Below are 20,173 nucleotides of genomic sequence, written 5' to 3'. Positions count from 1 at the left end.
TCCTGAACCCAATACGGTTTACAAAGTTTTCTAAAGTTGAGGCACCAATATAGGCTAGCTAACATGCTTGACAAAGCCTTATACTTACTACATACATCAAAGTTACATCTTCGTTAGTTTCCATTTCTAATTTAAATGTTTGACTTGTCAACTTAAATATTCTTTTTATTTAAAAAGATAATGTGTTACTAAGCACATTGTTTTAAATATAATATTTTTACTCGTACCATCCTTGAAATGCGTATCTACATCATCATTAAGAACGATGTTGGTTTTAGTATTTAGGCTTTGCATCCAATTCAGTTTTTAGAAAAATAAATACTATGACTTAGACTTTTTAATACGCAATTAAGTTTACTTTGCAAATCAAGACCCCGTATATCTCTTTCTGAGATACACGTGGCAGTATTGTCTCCAACTGCGTTCATTTTCCATAATTACAACTTTTATGAATCTTGTCTATTGTTACCAAATGCGTTTTTGGTTTGTGGTACAAACACTGTTTGTCGCACCAACGTGTTGTTTTCCTTTTTAAAGCAGCTTTAAACTTAAATTATAGGTTTTCGTACGACGTAGTTGAAAAAAAAACAGATAGGAGGGGGATAATGTTCGCCAGGCACTTTTTTAAAGGCGGAATGTTGAGTATTCAAAATGTTTGAAACGTTATTTCACTGATAAACCGTGTAAAGGTCATAGGCGTAACGACTCATTCCGGCGCCCGGGGCCAACTATAAGATTTGCGCCACATGAGCGCCCCTTTTTTTCCGTTTTACTAGTCATTTTCCCTTGACAGTTTTTTTTGCTGTCACAAAATTGAAAACAGTTAAGTTAGTCAAAAAAGCCAAGCAGCAGTCTATTTTTTTTTTAAAACTTGGACAGTAATGCAGCTCAGAATGAGTTTTTAAATAATTTTTTAACCAGTTTGGCGCAACCTTTGGGTCGGCGCCCGGGGCGGCCGTCCCACCCTTCCTTCCCTAGCTACGCCCCTGGTAAAGGTACCAAAATTTTCAAAGTAACAAACGCTATACCGTTTGCGAATGGGTGGTTGAGGGGGGGGGGGGGTGGATAGCGATATACTTATTTAAAATTTTTCATCTTTTCAAATAGCTCATTATCTTCCATGGCGAGATTATTTGACTGACTGTGAGCACTTGCCAGCAAAAATAAGTATAGACAAAAATTTTCTATTTTTTTTCTTAAACCGAAATCCTTTCATAAATTGGATATCGTTTTCAATTAACTGATAAACAATTATAATATGACTTTAGAATCGTCGTGGTTTAGAGGTAGAAGACGAGTTTTCTACCGACAATCCCGAGATCGGTACAGGGTGCGATTATCAGGAGGAGGAAGTTAAGACCTGGTGTTGATACCAGGATGATAGTGGCTGGGTAATTCGTTGCTTGAGTCGCTAGATCCTGTTGCTATCTGCCTGGCTTTAACAGTAAAGATAGAGCCGGTTTTATGCATGTAGTAAAATAATAGACAAAAAAATAAATAAACCGGGAGTGATCTCCCCTAAACTTTCTCGAATATTCTTATTTAAAACAACAGGGTATGGGAACTCGGGATATAGTTATGATTTTTAATCCATTTTAAATACTTAAACTTTTTAAAACAACGCCAAAACAAAATGTGCATTATAGTGCTGAATATTATTAGTACTTTATAAATTTACAAGCGTTTTTTGAGAAATCGGAAATAGCGTAAATTACTACTTCCGGTCAACGGAAATTACTCAAAATTTGATAGAAGGTAGAGGATTACATCTTTTACTTACATGTGAAATTTCATTTATCTATCTTAAATAGTACTCAAGTTATAGGCTTTTAAAAAATTCAAAGTGAAAAAAGTACCACTTCCTGTTATCGGAAATCGCTCAAAAGTTGATACGGATCTACGATTTTGATAAAATACTTATATATGAAATTTCATCAACCTAGCTGTAACGGTACTCAAGTTATCGTGTTTACACACAGACACACAGACACACAGACATACGGACAAGATTGCAAAATTGTTTTTCCGTATCAGTGAGGTGTAAAAGGTGGAGATTTCTAAAAATCTCTATTTTTTTTTTTGCACGATTACAAGACTTTCTCTATAGGCCCCTATTTCGTGTATACGAGAAAGTAAAAAAGATAGTCCTTCGATTTTGGAAGAGTTTTTTTTGCTGGGGTTGGGGGGGGGGGGGGGGGTAATATACAATTTATTATTATTGTAAACTTGCTTAATTATAAAACTGAAAATAATTATAACTGAATGACTAACAAGCTTAAAATAATCATATACTACACGCAAAAATACGTAGCAGCTGCGCTGCTTCTACTCAGGTCTACTACATCAGCTGAAAAATTTAAGTTACATAATTGATGAATGAGAATTTATTATGGTTACCTTCAGACTTTTTTTTTTACTCCGGGGAGGGGGGGGGGGGAATACTTGAAATTTTCGGTATAAATTCTATTCGTTCGGGGTAGGGGGGTCGTGAAAGAAGAGATGCCTGGAAGAAACTCTGGTTACGTTAGCAAACTGAATACCACGTGATACGAGTCAAAAGTGACTCGGGTGTAACTGTAAACCATTGGTGATCATCAAGACATTTCTCTCTTTACAGCGTTGCTTAAGTCTAACTACAAATGTAGTGGGTGATAACAGTGGCTAAACATCTAAAGTTGTCCATGGGGAAAAATTACATATCACCTAACACAATATTAAAATCCTAATATCAAAACGACAAAATAAACAAAATAGCTTTAAGTTTTGCGAGCTTCTCAATGACTCCACGGGCTCACACTCATCACAAAATATTCTTTGTGTTGTGTGGTAGTGTTAAGCCTATGGACGACCCATAGCTAGCGCCTTTTTACTTGACACAGCAGTCACCACTTCTAAAACATTCCACAATATAAGAACACCTTTCTCGGCTTTTCTACTGATTCTAGCTCCGTAAATAATATTTAAAAGGTGTATGTGACGTCATATCCACCCTTCCATCACCCCGCCAACCTTTCCAAACTTTAAAAAAAAAAATTATGATGAAACTTTTTGTAAGACCCCGTATCTTCCTTATAGTAATTTGTGAACCATTTAAGCACACTTTGCGCGATGCAACACTTCAAATATAATCTGCTAATCTACTGTTCTCTCATAGAGAAGCCCGCTTTATTTTTATTTCGTTTGTGCAGCTAGGTTGTTGTGGGTGCCGGGGATCAGTACTGTTTGTCAAAGGCGAGTATTGGGGTTAGAGTTCAAATCATTCGGTTGGTCGGTGGTTATCCAATCGCTTTAACTTCCTTGTAGCTGCCCTTGCTATAGAGGTAAATTCTGTCAAGCACATCGTAGCTAGCCTGTCCCATATTTTACCTTCAGTTAGCTATCGTCTAATATCTTGTGCAGAAACTGAATAATCAATTAACAGTTTAAAAGTATTGTTTAGATTGCTTATTTAAAAGAATAGAGCAGCTAATTTTCAGGTTATTTTTTTTTTCATTTTACGAAATCGCTTATAAATGTCAACTTTACTTCAATAAGGCATTTAAGTATTGTTCTTGTTGTATAAAATAAAAAAAACAGCTATAACATAGGTGTCTGTCTAACTATAATAAGAGAAGCTTCATTTATCACGTTTAAACAGAACTAATTGTGGTCAAAAGGCTTAATATACAACGATCCAGTCAATGCATTCTAATTTCAAACACGCTTTTCAATTACCAATCATTTACATTACTAAAGACATTATCTATAAATAGTTAAGCATCTTTGTTAGTGTAAAATAAAAACAAACAACTAAGACAATAGAAATTATCCGACCAAAATGACTGGAATACATATAAATGAAGACTATACTAATAAAGTAAGAAAGCCTATAGACTTTTAGAAAATCATGCGGAGCAAGTTGAGAAAGGTAACCTATTTCACAGGCAGGGATCATCCTTGACTTCCTTTAACCGGTAGCGTCGAGTCCAAAAGTAACTGGTTCTATGCCTTCACATTTTGTTTAATTTAAAAGAAATGAAAACAAGTTTTAAAACACGAAACATTTATGCAGGTCCATAAAAATAAACCGGGAATGATCTCCCCTATATTTTCTCGAAGATCCTTATATAACACTACGCGGGAAGGCAACTCGGGATATAGACATGATTTTTAATCCATTTTTAATTACTTAAACTTTTCAAAATAGAATAGAATCTCTTAGAAAAAAGAATTGCGCACCAAGTGAACGTCAAACGATATGTGTATAATAGTGCGAAGTACTGGTACTTTAAAAATTCCTAGGCGTTTTTTTGAGAATTCGGAAATAGCGTTAAGTACTACTTCTGGTTAACGGAAATTACTCAAAATTCTGAAAGAAGGTAGATAATTAGATCTTTTACTTAAATTTAAATGTAAAATTTTGTTTATCTATCTGAAACAGTACTCCAGTTATAGGCCTTTGAAAAAAATAGGGTAAGTTCGACTTCCGGTTACCGGAAATCGCTGAAAAATTGATACAGAACTAAAAATTTGATATGATACTTATAATTAAATTTCATCAACCTAGCTGTAACGGTACTCAAGTTATCATGTTCACAGATACAGAACCACATACACACATACACACACAGACATACGAACATAATTGCGAAGCCCAGTTTTTCCGACTCGATTACGCATAGAACGACGAATTTGTATACATCTGCATTTATAACTTTTGCCCGATTAAAAACAAGTCCCTTATACTTCGTGTATGATGAAGTGCAGAGGTGTAAAACGATGAAAACTGTCATTTTCAAGTGATTTTTGTGCACGAGAAAGTAAAAAGCTAAAGAAATTTTATTGAAAATAACAGAAATATTAATGCCAATATCCTGTCAATCTTAAATGAGATTTCAAACTCTACGCAAATAAAAACCAATTTTAAAGAAAAAACACAACTTCGAGACTATAAAACTTACTTTTTGAATTGAAAACAAAAACAAAACGAAAAGTTTTGGAAAAAAGTATTTTGTGTAAAAAGATGCATACCTTTTAGAAGAAATATTTCTGCATGATAAATTATGGTTAAGTTATGTAAAGAAACACATCTAGTCGCTGTAGGTATTCTATTTGATCCATACTGTCCTTAGGTAAAAAATCAGCTAAAGAGCTTGTAGGCCTACTGTTTAACATTTTCATTAAACAGCTGTAACATCTTTTACAATTTCTATATATTATGTAGTAAATAAAACTACAAAAGCGCTCCTAGAAAAAATGCATAGTATTATGAAAATGTGGTTTACCATTAAGCAGGCCAGAGTTGGGTAAATGTCATTATATATATATATATATATATATATATATATATATATATATATATATATATATATATACGGGATCAGGACATTGCCACCTCCCTTCAATTACCCCTGGAATTCTTCCCCCCCCCCCCCTTCCCCCGGAGCAATAACTACCCTGTCAATTAAATAAGAATATACGAGAACGTTTAGGGCAGATCACTCTCGCTTTATTTTAATACTTAATAATAGAACGGAAAATTAGTGCTTTTTAAAGGAAACATTGATTACCTTTTTGAGAAATTAGAACTAATGTAAAGGGCTACTTCCGGAACTTATATATGAAATGCCGTCTAAATAACTGAAACAGTTCTCAAGTTATCGAGTTCCCACGGAAATTAAGTAAATCATCAATTCCCGTTACCGGAAATCGTTCAAAAGTTTTTTTGCTATAAAATTGATAATGTTAAACAATAACCAAAACATAAACATTAGCCGCAGAATCGTTTACTGTATCAGTATCAGTTAATACAATTCGCAAAAAAAATAAAAAAATTTTCAAGGTACATTTTGTAAACTTCAGTAGGTGTCACCCCCTCCCCCCCCCCCTCCCCCCCCCTCAAGATCTGAGATAGCTTTAGACTGCACAGATAATGATTTATTTAACCAAGCTGGATGCAGAACATATTAAGTTATATATAAGCTACATGCTTGTCTTGCTTTTCAAAGCATTAGCTTGTTTAAACAATCAAGTTTTAAAACAAGTGGGCTACAAATGGATGTTTATGTTCTTTAAAACTCAGTTATTAGCAATATTGGTATTTCTACAATGTCTATTGAGTGAACAGCAAGTGTTTCTAACGGTGTAGTATGCACCCTGAATGATAAATTACGAAAGGAAATCAATTTTAGGCTTTTTAACACAGTCCTCGATTCGGGCTAATTAAATTGCACAGTAAGTATCACACCTTTCTAATACGCAGTAATTCTTCTTCTATGTTCTTAATAATTGTAATATGTAGGACGGGATTACCTGCAACACAATTAAGTATTACGTGTCAACTTGTTATGCGCCATACATGCCGTTGACATCGATTTCAGCCTGCTTTACTTACGTTCTTACGCAGTAATTGAAAATTCGATTTGTGTGAAACGCCGAGTTGGAAGAAGTCTCCTTCAATGAGCAAATAATATCAATTCCCTTGGTACTGGTACACGAGGGTGGGACATATATGTTAAACAATTCCAGGGTTGGACGGAAGGTGCCCTGTCAAATCGGCCCCGTTAATATGAGCCCGTCAAATCGACCCGCGACAAAACGACCCAGTCAAAATAGCCCCGTCAAAAGGGCCCCGACTTATTGGCTTTCGTCAATTGGATTTCGGTCATATTGACTCGCAACATAAAGGGTCCCGACAAATGGACTCACGACATATTGGCTCCCGACAGATGGGCTTACGACATATTGGCTACTGACAAATAGGCTACCGACATATTGGGCTCCCGACATATTGGCTCCCGACAATTGGGCTCCCGACATTTTGGCTTACGACTAAATGACTCAGGACATATTGGCTTCAGACAAATAAATGGCATGACCACTATAGGCATAAAAGTAACCATTTTGTCCTACCACCAATACCACTATAACATCTTTTAAATGCCTGAATGAAATTGTTTATCATGAACCAACATCAATTCACAAACAATTCGAGCCCTTAACAGCTAAATTCCACCAATTCTAAAGTTTTGATGTTTAATTTACAACAGTAAAGATCTGTTGCTTAAAAGCGAGCACAAAAGTGTAAATGTATGATATACATGATGTTTACAGGATAACGGCATTTTGTTTTGATAACCTACAAGCATACTGCGAGTAGGAATGTATAGCGTGGGCCCCTCTCCCCACGCATTGAGTTGGAGAAGCCTATAACTGACTCATTTATGGAACTCATAGATACTATTTCTTATAATAGATAAAACTAATATACAAATAAGGCCTGCCAAACAAGAGATGCATACGTTGTATTACTTAAGAGTGCTGGATAAGCTAACTCTAAAGAATATTGATGAAGGGGTCCCACTGGCAGGTGTCATATTTAATGAGACCTTTTTGTCGGGAGACTTAGTCTCTACAGAAACGGTATTGTCAGTGGTCCTTTAGTCGGGAGCCAAATTGACAGGAGCCTATTTGTCGTTAGCCAAAATGACGGGGGCCTATTTGTCGGGAGTCGTAATGACAGGTGCCCCTTTGTGGAGAAACTAAATGACGGCAGCCTGTATGTCGGGAGCCTAAATGACGGGAGCCTATTTTTCGGTAGCCTAAATGACGGGAGCCTATTTGTCGGTAGCCTAAATGACGGGAGCCTATATGACGGAGTCCATATGTCGCTGGCCATTTTGACGGGGTCAATTTGACGGGGCTCTTATGTCGGGGCCGCATTGTCGGGGTCGTTTTGACGGGGTCGTTTTGACGCCGAACGTGGACGGAAAACTACTCGCAGTTGTCTTTACTTCCTTGAGTTGCATCTGGCCTGAGAGAAAATATCTCGGCAGGTTAGGATTTCTTTAAAAAAAAGGAAATAATCGACGTTCAGCTGGACTAACATACATCTGGTCTGCAAGTGACCTGTCCTCATTATACAATAATGGAAATGCCCAAGAGATGTAAAATTGGGGCATACTCGACATAAACAGATAGACAACGTCACCAGAGGGGAACTTAACCAATGAAAATCGAAAATGTCTCCCATATTACACAAAGCAACGAAAACTTGAAACTGACACTCGAGCTAAAGGTAAATTTAAAAACTGATGAAGAGAATGTGTGAGGATAGTGGGTTCTGTGATTGACGTCCATTTCCAGCTAGGATGACGTAAACAGCAGATTTTAAGAGGAGAGATTAAATCTTGACCCACGCTTCTCTTGGCGATAAGTAGGTGAAATGGAAAGCAAATGGGGCTTCATTATTAAAAAAAAAACTATTGTTCATTGACACATAGGTGTTAATAACTTTGACGTTGTATTCTAAAGAGAATTTTTTTTAACAGCAACCGAGATTTAAGTTACTTTTCCTTAGAAAAAACAAAGCAATTTTGTACTGAAAATATTAGTCTAAGTGGGAGAATCCGATCCTCGTGCTCCTTTGTCTCCGCCCATGGATTTATTATTCTAAACCAGAATTTCTAACATTGCACGCATAGAATCGGTGTCTCTTGCGTTGAGTCATGGACGTGCCACAGATTAGAGATCGGAAACCGAGCACGAGACTTTCGCATTAACAGTCCTGCTTTTAACTTCCGACCACGCCGTCCCATTGCCACTCAAAGGCCTGTCTGGCTCTATTATCAGCGTCATTCCGAAACGTGTGCCCAATCCATCGCCATTTCTTCTTCATGTTTTGCTTTTCTGTTTTTCCTGTCCACACATAACCCATTGTTTTTCGTTTTTGAGCTTTTGAACTGGTCAGGCATTACATTGTTACGTTAATCGTAAACCATGGAACAATTACATTGATACAATAAAGCTTCTTTTTTTCATCGTTCTTAACTTTAGTGATGGAAGAGATTCCCTCCAACACAATTAAGTATACGTGTCAACTTGTTATGCGCAAGTCGATGACTCCGATTTCAGCCTCCTTTTCTTCATAGATTAGCTTCCGCAGCCTTTGTCTAACCAAGAACAAACAACAACAAGGCAGAAGTTGTTTGATTTTTGGGTTGCCTCTCCTAGAAGAGTTGTTGTCCACAGCTGTCGAACCTCATCTATCCGATGGTTCGAAACTCCAGACTATTCGGTTTAGCAACCATGAGCTTTACTGACTCGACCACATCGACCCCTTACAATAAAGCAAAAGCGGGCTTTCCTAAACTTTCTCGTGCATTCGTATGTAACATTATGGCATTTGTAGTGGAATCGAGCTATACAAATGGTACCGGTAGCTAAGTTTGTGAAGAAACCGCTAATTTTTCTTCGAAAACACACAGAGGAAAAAAATTCTTACAATATGTTTCTTTATGAGAATATGATAGAACATAACAAATTCTAAAGGTTTATGGGAAATCTGAAATACGTAACACTGTACCTCAAAAGTATATAGAAACATACGAATAAGATATAATATCTATACATTGATTTTCGACCATCATCGAAACAATACTCATGTTATCATGTTTACACGAGAGTAAAACTTCCGGATGACGGAAATCGCTCACATTTTGAGATAAAACTTTGTATAACTGCTATTTGTATATGAAATTTCGTCCACCTAAGTGCACCAATACCAAAATAATAGGAAAATTGAACCGGATACGGAGTAAAATACCACTTCCGGATATTGAGAATAGCTCAAAATTTAGATACCCACAAATTTGAAGATACCCACATGTAGGATCTAATACTTTTATTTAGCATTTCGTACACATAACAGAAACAGTACCAAAAATATCGTGCTCGCACGGAAATAGTGTAAAGTACCACTTCCGATGTAAGAAAATAGGTCAAAATGTGAAAGAAACCTGCTTATATTAAGTTATGACTTATATGATGTCATACTAATATGTGAAATCTCGTCTAGCAAACTGAAACGGTACTCAAGTTAGCGATTTTTAAGAAACCAGGAACAGTACCACTTAACAGTTTCCAGAAATAGCTCAAAATTGGAACTGATAATGAAACTCATATTTGACAATTCATCCACCTAACTGTTATGGTATTCAAGTATCATGTTCACACTAAAGTACTGACAAGATTGCAAAACTGTTGTTTTTTCCCCGAATCATGACGATGTAAGACGTTGACAATTCTCAAAGTATCGTTTTTAACTTTTTACATGATAAAAATAATTCCTCTGTAGCAGTTGTTCTGAACTTTTTTGGAAGTGACGAACCCAACCGCCCTAGTATGCGCATTTACCAAACCTTTCTTAATGGGAAAAATAAAATATGATTTTTTTTTCCAGTTCAAAACAGTTCAGAAATGCGCGGCTTCGGCGAGCGTTGTATTTTCCCACGTTTTCTTTAACTTGCTTTCTCTGTGTGTTTATTTATTTATTTGTTTGTCTTTCCAATCCAATCTTGCGATCGAAATTTCTGGCACTTCCCAGTTAGCTAGCGCTCTGAAATTTTCAGGGAAGCTTTCTTTTGGATGACCATTGAATATTCAATTGTTATTATTACTAAATTGATCAATGGAAACATTTTATTGAGCATTTTAGACCGCTATATAATCTATATATATAATTCTCCTCTGCTAGCCATTAGAAAAAAACCCAGCGACGCGTACCTCGCGCGCAGTGAAGCGAACGATCACATGTCGCCACAGGCTTAGGGGCAGAGAATTTAGCTTGAACCGAGTTTAAACTTACAGGAGGTAGGCCAGTTTGGGGGAGACGATATGGTCGAGTGGTTGGGCACACGATTGCTATCCCACTCGACACGGGTTCAAATCTATGTGTTCTAGTCAGTAACGTATTCAAACAACGTGTTTTTTACGAGTTGTCTTTTTACGAGTTGTCTTTTTACGAGTTGTCTTCGTTTACCCAAAAAAAGTGAAAAGATAAAATCGATAGCAAGATTTTAATGCAAACAAACAGACAAAGACTAAAAAGTAGAAAATAATAATCATTAAAAAAGTTTTAAAAAACCCACGTTTTCTGATTGAACTAAAAAGTAGAAAATAAATGCTATAGGCCCTACATCACAATAATGCAAGCGATCACTCTACTATAAGCGAGCAAAAACGTGGGGCGCCGTGATTTTCTTACAGTTTCTAATACTGTTGACTCTCTACAAGCTCCCTAATAAAAGTCAATAGTATTATCTAATCAATAGTAATATAACTTTTACTTCGGCGCCCCACGTTTTTCATCGCTTATAGTAGAGTGATCGCTTGCATTATTGTGATGTAGGGCCTATAGCATTTATTTTCTACTTTTTAGTTCAATCAGAAAACGTGGGTTTTTTAAAACTTTTTTAATGATTATTATTTATATTTTCAATCTCCATGCAGCTTAAGGAAGTTTTCTGTTAGATAAAAATATTTTGGGAAAAAAATCCACGACGTACATACAATGATTAAGTCGACTATTGGGCTACAACATAGGAATAAAAAGTATATTCGTCACAGCATGTATTAACGGCTACAGGACATTACCCCCCCCCCCCCCCCGGAGCAATTACCCCCTTGTCAACTAACCCCCTGGGGAATTAACCCCCCCCCCCCCCATCCTTAAAAATATAATCCTGATTCTAACTCCAACTCTATACCTATATATTACCTTAATCCTAACCTTAAGACAAAGACGAAAAACCTAAGAATTCACCTCACCCTAAAATTAACCCAAAACCAAACCCAACTCTAGACATTGATTTAAGCCTAACCCTAATCCTAGCCCTAACCCAATCCTAACTCAAACCCTAGCTCTAACCCTAGCTGAACCTTAAGCTATGACCGGGGGGTAATGTCCTACTATCTACCTACCTACCCACCCACCCACCCACCCACCCATTCACCCACCCATTCACCCACCCAACCACCCACCCACCCACCCACCCACCCACCCACCCATCCATCCATCCATCCATCCATCCATCCATCCATCCATCCATCCATCCATCTCTATCTATCTATCTATCTATCTATCTATCTATCTATCTATCTATCTATCTATCTATCTATCTATCTATCTATCTATCTATCTATCTATCTATCTATCTATCTATCTATCTATCTATCTATCTATCTATCTATCTATCTATCTATCTATCTATCTATCTATCTATCTATCTATCTATCTATCTATCTATCTATCTATCTATCTATCTATCTATCTATCTATCTATCTATCTATCTATCTATCTATCTATCTATCTATCTATCTATCTATCTATCTATCTATCTATCTATCTATCTATCTATCTATCTATCTATCTATCTATCTATCTATCTATCTATCTATCTATCTATCTATCTATCTAATCTATCTATTTGTCAAGAACGCTATAGAGAAAACTCAAGCAGAGTAAAAACAGGCATAGTAATTTGAAAAACGAAACGTGATGTCACATGGAATGTATAGTAAAAAATAGTCTCAAGGGGTCATCTATAAATGACGTCACACTCGTAGGGGGGAGGGAGGGTCCGTAATTTTATGACGATGTGTGATGAGGGGAAGGGGTTCAGATGTTGCGACGTCACACTTTTGCATTATAAAAAAGCAATGTTAGAAAAACGAATTTTAGACGTTATTTCGCGTTTTAGATAACTGTTTTAATAAATCGTAATAGTTTAGACAAGATTTTGAAAAAGAAATGACGTCATAGATGCTCTATTATAAAAAAAACTGACATTACCGCCAAATTCATGTGTCTAATTTTAAAAGTGGTTTGCTTGCAGAGTTTCTTTCATGCATCTCTTCGGGTAGAGGCAAAGCCCCCCCCCCCCCCTCCCCGCCGGTAGAACTTCAAATCCTCAACACCCCCAAACGAAACATTATTTATATAGAGAATATATATTTTTACCAGTGTCGGCCTCCCCTGCCCCGGGAAATTTTATTCGCCCCTGCAAAAATTCAAGTGCCCCACCCCCGGGGAAAAAGTCTGAAAGAAACACTGAGTGAGTGAGATTTATCGGCCAAAAGTAGGAAACGGGTCTATATTATAGAAGTAGGCTCTACCTTTAGTCTGTACAATATATAAATGCGACCAGTGTTTTTTTCAGACTTTTTCCTCTCCGGAGGGGGGGGGGGGGGGGTACTTGAAATATTCGGAGGTGGGGGTTGACTAAATTTTCGGGGTGGGTTTGGACCCTGGTAAAAGTATATATATTCTATATACGTAATATTTCGTTGAAGGGGACTTGCTTCGGGGTGGGTTGTGTGAGGAAGGGAAGGGGGTTGAGTTGGTGATTTTGGTTTTGGTTTTGAGAAAAAACTATCAACCTAGCGCCCGTTGTATCCTTCCTCAACTGACCATGTCTCGTGTTAATAGAACGACCCAAATATTTGAACATTGTTGTGTGTGTGAAGTGTGTGTGTGTGGGGGGGGGGTCTGGGGTTTAATACTGCAATTCAAGTTTGACAATTTTAATGAGGAAATTTCTTTCATGCTTACAAATGAGTAGGCCTCGTTTTTCAATGACAATGCAAAAAAATATAATTTTTAATCTAATGGCGTTCATTATCTTTAATGAGTAAGCCGCGAACATTATTGTTGAATGGATAAAAAGCGTATTATTGTCAATTTTACTCTGAGTGGCAATACACTTTTTAAATGTTAAAAAATAAATAAGTGAAATTTTAAAATCACAACGGTTTACATATTTTATTTATATATTTAGGACAATAAATTTAACAATAAAATGACGGTGAGAGATTATCCGAAATGTGTTCAGAAATTTATCTAGTAATTTTTGTATTATATACCACGTAAATTTTACAACTAATTATGGAAAAGAAGAATTGACCATAGATGACCGTTTATTTTTTTTTACAATAGGCACTAGGCTTTACGCTTAGTCAGAGCTCATGTAATAAATTAAAGGTAAACGAATGGCTTAAGTTACACATCAGATTACATGTTCTTTAAGTGTGCATATGAAGACAGCATAAAAAAGTTGTCTACAAAATTTAAGTTTTACTTTCATATACAAAAATTCTTACTATAAATCAGTCGAGCCGCTAGGTCGGGTGTCACCTTGTGTGGCACTTCGTGGTGTCACCGCATACGCATACATGTATGTGCATAAGCTTTAATCACTGCAGACTTAATAATAACGATTTTCATCTATAGTCTGTTAACAATACAGTTAGATGTAGCATTGTTTTCTCTATAGTTAGAAAGTTCACGACATGGTGTCACCCCTCACCATCTAGTAATAATTGTAGATTTGTACTTAAAACACTATTTAACTTTAATTAATAATCGTTAATGGAACTGGCAAAAAGCAATTTTCTTATGTACATTTTGCAATTTTTTTTTGTTGCTATGGTGTCACCCGGTGTGGTCCGCACCCACCACCCCCCGCTAAGCCCCTGCTATAAATAGTATCTTATGGGGTCTTAAAAAAAATGGTGCTTCTACAGCAACCTGGAGCCATCTTAGTTTCAGAATCCGATAAACTCTCTTTAAATTACCTGTCAACATTAGCCTACTAAACAACGATCAGGTAATCATCATGTTTCGTATGGCTAGTAGATTTTTGAGTTAGTCATGAACGATAATTCATTTTTAATGTAAGACATGCACGAAGAGTTAATGTTCCTGCGACAAAGCCCGCCTCAGAAGAAAAAAACTCCGCCAATTGGATAGAACAGTATGCAAGGGGCGACATTTCAAGTGAATTCGATATTAAAAAAAAAAAATAACGCTCGGTTGTAAATGGATTTCACAACCGGTGGTCATGATGAATGCTGTATACCGATTCTTGTCATCTTTGGAGTGCATACGAGATATTATATCACGAGATATTAAGTATTTACACTTTCACGGATAGGAGTGCGGATTTTTTTTTTACCCACAGTCATCTACTGTTGCTAGGCATATTCTGGTTTTGAATCATACTGGAGTATGCTTTGTAGTAGGTTAATGCTGCATTAGTTTTTTGTGCACCGCAAGTTTCAAAGAAAGGAAATTTTAATTCGTGAAATACTAAAACTATATGCAGATTATGTATGTAAAAGGCATAATGTGATTTATTTTTTGTTTTGTTTTATAGTTAACTGACTTCCTTTGTAAAGGAAGAATTGCAACTAAGGACTGTGTTTTTGCATATGTAATTATAGGTAAGATAATTTAAAGAATTTATACTTTAAAAAAAAAATCCCGTTTTGCAATGTTTTAAAATGTAACATTAGGGATGTGTTAGAGTAAGCATAGTGTATGGTAATATGCATCGTGTCTTCCAATGTAATTTATGTCATGTGTTTTACCTGATAGTCACAGAAATCATCTCGATCGATATCCACTGCACATTGGAGCACGAGGAAAAACGTCAACAAACAGGAGAGCTGCGTGTATAGAAAAAAATAGCACAAGTCAGGAAACACATGGTTTAGTGCACTTCGCGGTTACTTCTATGTAGATAAACAAACACGTAACAGCCTAGTCATTCGTGAAATGAGTCATCAACAGTACGTGAAAAATTTCAAAGGCTCTGCCTTTAATCGCACAAAAACAACAATAGATGTTTCCAACACGGAAACGCTTGGGTGGGGATCCAGATGTGCTAGCCGAACTATCTATGTGGAGAAAGCACACTCGCCGTTGTGCAATGCATTCTTCTACTGTGTGCTTGTCACCGTAGTGGGTGTTGCTCTTGTGGCACATATGTATTACTGCACGAAGATAATTGAAGAAAGATTAGAGGCCAGACTAGAGGAAAGACTATTATCTATCCTAGAAGGCAGGAAAGGCCTCAATGAATTAGACAACAGAAGTAGAAAGGTAAATTTAGCTCATACACTCTATGTTTAAAATCATTACTTAATATTATGCCTACAGAATAACAATACTTAGATATAGATGTGTACATTTATATATAGATAATAAATTGTTTTAAAATACAAGTTTGGAACAAACAGCTAGTGATGATAGTTAAAGCTTTGTAAAGGAAGAACTAAAATAATTGTCATGCCCCATACAAATCGACAACAATACAAATCACAGAAATCAACTACAGTCTAAATTTAATCATCTATCTATGGGGCTTTAACATTATATATGCTAATGTGTCATATTTATAACTATATACACTATTTAAACAATACAATAACAACCGTTATTGGCTTGTCATGGCTTGTAATTTAACAACACTAATTACTTTCACGTTGTTTTCAATGCCACTCACGTGTACCAGTATACATAAGTTTATGCCATATTATACTATGGTTGAAAGACATATAAATCAATTTCTAGACCTAATTACCAAACTTTAATAATTAGAAAGTCGATTATTGAGAGGGAGATCAGTACAAAAATGTGTTGGCGGTATGTTTCTCTCCTATTAGCCTCCCCTGGTATGTTGCCAGAGTTTATGTTAAATATGAATATACATTAAATACAGTGGTGTTAATATAACCACTGAAACTGGTAAACTATCGTCTTTACTGATACAGGTCTAAAAAATACTAGATAGTTTTATAATAAGTGAATTTTCAAACACATTTTTTAAAAATATAATTAGTGCGTGACTTTGTGCATAAGAATTGAAATGCTTTGAACTTAACATTTTCTTTTCAGATTAATTATGGATCAGCACAACATTTAAATAAGCAGGAAAATCATAGAATAAGGAGAAAAGCGCCTACAAAAAAAGAAGACAAGAATAAGGTTAGCTAATTTCCATTACTGTCTTTGGACGAGCTTCATTACTCTGTTATTTGGAATACTTTATTTAGAATGGGTAAACACCACATTGTAGTTTTTGTATATAAAGTAATGCCATTTGTATAAATCTTTGAACTTCTGTTACTTAGGATAAGGAATCTAAGCAAACATTCAAATTTATCCATCTGGTTGGGAGAAACAGTTCGAACACGATTTACGATGTCGGTTAGTAAATTATTATTTTTTTCCTTTGATTAAAAATGAAGTAAATGAATGACATAAACATTATCATGACTTTATTTTTCAAAAAAGTCTTTGTAACAGCATTATTATTATAAAATCATTTTTAGTAAATTAAATCTTAGTATATAAGCAGTTTTAATCTGACTCATCAAACGTAAGAAAACAATCATTTTATATTCTTTGAAATATTTCTATTATAGACCGCAATTTTATTTGGGATTCTAACAACTTAAATTTGGGACAAGCAAACTTGGTTGGCGTTAGACCAATACCAACTTCAAAGGTCGGTGAGTTCAACATGATAAAGATTACGAAGACGGGAATGTACATGGTGTACTCGCAGATTGCTGTTGTTGGAAAACAACAAAGCTTGTTCAGGTAGGCAGGCTACGTACACAACATCGATTCACTCTATACATTATGCTACCATCAGAGTTTCTATTTTGTTAACATAAATCAGACAATGTTTCTATTCTGCTACCATTAATCAGACAGTTTATATTCTGATAACATAAATCAGATGATATTTATATTATGCTACTATTAATCAGATTATGTTAATATTCTGTTACAATTAGTCGTGTATTAGTAGGACACAATATGTGCATAGGGCAGGTAGGGAATTATCGGTTTGTGTGATACCAGCAATATAACCAGCCGATGACTCGAGTCAGGTACCCAATAGAGCTGGGTGGACTCGATCCAGTGGGGGGGGGGGGGGGGGGGGGGAGGGAATCCAAACTTCCGGATTACAGTGTAGCTCATAATTAACTATGTAATAGATGTCTCTAGGAGTAACCAGTGTCTAGTATTGTAATACGTGTCTTGTAACATGTGTCTAAAGCAGTTTTTTTTAAATGTGACAGACCTCCAATCGACTGTGCACATGAAACAGTGTTGACAACGAACACAGAAGACAAGGTGATACTGAAAAGTTTGAGAACACAAATGTTGCCGTAAGTTTTACCACACTATCATTACTACTGCAATTATAGCTTGCATATTATTACACGTTTTCTTTTGTTTACTAAATAATTAATTTAAATTAGTGTTAAGCCTAACACGTCTTACACATGAGTTTTAAAGACATACAACTATTACTGTAATATAATTATTTTCTTTTAGCGCTCACTCCATACACAGTTCGATAAAACCAATAGACACAAACCTACAAATGGGTATCTTCCATTTGAAAAAAGATAACTCACTGAGAGTTCGCCCTTCCAAGTCATGCGACAATGACCATGACTACACCATGACACCTGAACATTCTTATTTTGGCGTCGTGAAACTTGGTTAACCATGCCAGCTAAACAAGACGCCGTAGTATGATTGTAGCCGCACCGAGTCAGAACATTTTTTAATGCACCATATCTATTGTGTTTTATGCTATTTGATTGCTTATTAGAGTTTTAGAGTAATCTTGAATTAAAATTTTAAATGTTATGTTCAGACATTTTAAATTCGAATATGGCTACACAGCTTGATTACATGTTTTTGTATATATGTACAGATAGTAAATTTAAAACGTGTTTAGTGTAGTGCTAGGTTGGCTATCGACATTGTCTTAAACTAAGTTATATGTTTACACAAAACCGAATCAGTCAACTTTTTTACTTGCTTAAGTATTGTGCACATGGACAGTGTATAATTATATACATTCTTTGTGACATTTAATGCTTGTGTAGTTTTTGTATACATCACATATTTTGTAAAGTCGAATAAAGCTTTCATTTTTAAACTATTTGTATTTTTGTTAAGTATGGATGGAGAATGAAATGATGAAACACGTTGAGAAAAGATAAAGATTAAAGGGGTAGGCATATCGGGTTTATCCTTCGATTTCTTAAAAAGATAATGAGCTTGCCGGTATAGAAATACACATATCGAGTGGTAAAACAAAAGGATGTATTAACTGTTTGCACGTGTTTGCCATATTTTGCTGCAGTCTCTGATATACAACAATGCATCATAATATCCAATGTTGTTCTTTTCGTGCAACAACAGTTCCCTTCAAGTGCACAATCACGATGCTAGTGAAACGGGTGTACATTTTAAACAAAAATGAAATACTCAAACTAAAATATAAAACTATTTGCAATAATAGAAACAGTTTATGCTCTAAAGGTTGACACATATTGAAGTGGATACATACACATTAATAATTGCAAACAAAATCTTCATTGCTCTGAACATACACATTCATATTGCTAGGTTACTGTATTGCGTTTTCATCAAGCAAAAGATTTCGGCACAGATTCTCTTTTCTTTCTAAAGAGCCAGCTCCCTAGAACGTGGTTGTCTGTAGATAGGGACACCGGTCAAATGAAGCACCGCGGCTCTGGCTGTGCTATGTGTGCTTACTTTTCTTCTTTCTCGAGTGATGTCTCTCATTAGCCAGCCTCATCAAACTCTGACAAGCTTGCTTGAGTATCGGTTTGATTACAGTGTATTGGTTCTGACCAGGCTTATCTTCCACCCCACTAGAGGCAGGGTAAACTCGTACCCCAACGTCCAGTACCCGGCTTGACAGTGGAGCTGTGTCCACTATCAATTGTGGAGGTCTAGTCGGTTAAGTTCATGGTTGCTGAACCTAAAAGTAGCGAGTTCGAACCCCCGGGCAGTTGAAGCTCGATAGCTGGGGAGTCAGTCACTCATCTGGAAGAGACAACTCCATGTTCAAACAACTGCTGACTTGTAGTTTGTTCATTGTTGGAGGCAAATTTAAAAAAGAAGAGCAGGCTGAAACCGGAGTCTATATGGCGCAAAACAAGTTGATACGTAATACTTGTGTTAGAGGGAATCCCTTCCAACACTAGAATTAGGGACGGAAAAGAAGAAGACTATGAATTGAGATAGCTGTCTGTGTCTCTCGATTGGCCACTGTCATAGCACATATTGTGGACACCCAAATGTCTTGTTTGCTACGTTTATAGCATGGGCTACTTTGTTTATTTCCTCCAAACCCATGACATGCATAGTAAATATTATAGAAAAAGACGATAAAGATATGTTCGAACAAAATCAATATACAAATACGCACACATCTATTTAGAAGAAAAATGCTTTGAAAAATTACAGATCAAATGAATGCGCACATCTTAATTCAGTATATAAACTATGTTTATTGATATAGTTTAATGTGATACACGTGTTTGAATGGGTTTGAGATATGTTGTAAATTGGCTTGAACACTAACAAACTACAATTGAAGATGAAAAATAAAGAGATCTCAGTCAGTGGTTCTAATAAAACTGTTAAAAGTTAATGAAACATGAGTATGCCTAAAAATTAATTAGGCTAAATATTCGTTAGAGGTGGAACAGTCGAGAAGTAGTTCTGGGAAT

General features: G+C 36.0%; 1 protein-coding gene and 1 long non-coding RNA gene across 2 annotated transcripts in view; one reads left to right on the top strand and one right to left on the bottom strand.

Moving 5' to 3' along the window:
- The window catches only part of LOC131947129 (uncharacterized), a 33,521-nt gene extending 18,254 nt beyond the window's left edge, over nt 1–15,267 (bottom strand). Inside the window, exon 1 of the long non-coding RNA XR_009387838.1 lies at nt 15,188–15,267. This is a non-coding gene — a long non-coding RNA (uncharacterized LOC131947129). The remainder of the gene's footprint in view (nt 1–15,187) is intronic.
- Nucleotides 15,268–15,374: 107 nt separating this feature from the next.
- LOC131947127 (uncharacterized) lies at nt 15,375–18,560 on the top strand. The gene is made up of 6 exons (XM_059308234.1): nt 15,375–15,701; nt 16,497–16,586; nt 16,733–16,808; nt 17,027–17,204; nt 17,693–17,782; nt 17,952–18,560. The coding sequence occupies exons 1-6, from the start codon at nt 15,375–15,377 to the stop codon at nt 18,124–18,126; spliced, it is 936 nt and encodes a 311-aa protein (XP_059164217.1). The 3' UTR covers nt 18,127–18,560.
- The last annotated feature ends 1,613 nt before the right edge of the window (nt 18,561–20,173 follow it).

The sequence above is a fragment of the Physella acuta genome, unplaced genomic scaffold (genome assembly GCF_028476545.2).
Source record: "Physella acuta isolate Inbredline_101_S28 unplaced genomic scaffold, ASM2847654v3 ptg000583l, whole genome shotgun sequence".
Lineage (NCBI taxonomy): Eukaryota > Metazoa > Mollusca > Gastropoda > Physidae > Physella > Physella acuta.
The sequence above is the reverse complement of the archived record's forward strand: the minus strand, read 5'-3'. Positions and strand labels throughout refer to the sequence as shown.

What these genes read in the sequence shown, in the direction of transcription:
- LOC131947127 (XM_059308234.1), top strand. Translation starts at nt 15,375, where the DNA reads ATGAGTCATCAACAGTACGTGAAAAATTTCAAAGGCTCTGCCTTTAAT. An exon ending in TAGACAACAGAAGTAGAAAG is followed by an intron (nt 15,702 to 16,496) that starts GTAAATTTAGCT and finishes TTTTCTTTTCAG; the next exon opens with ATTAATTATGGATCAGCACA. An exon ending in GAACACGATTTACGATGTCG is followed by an intron (nt 16,809 to 17,026) that starts GTTAGTAAATTA and finishes TTTCTATTATAG; the next exon opens with ACCGCAATTTTATTTGGGAT.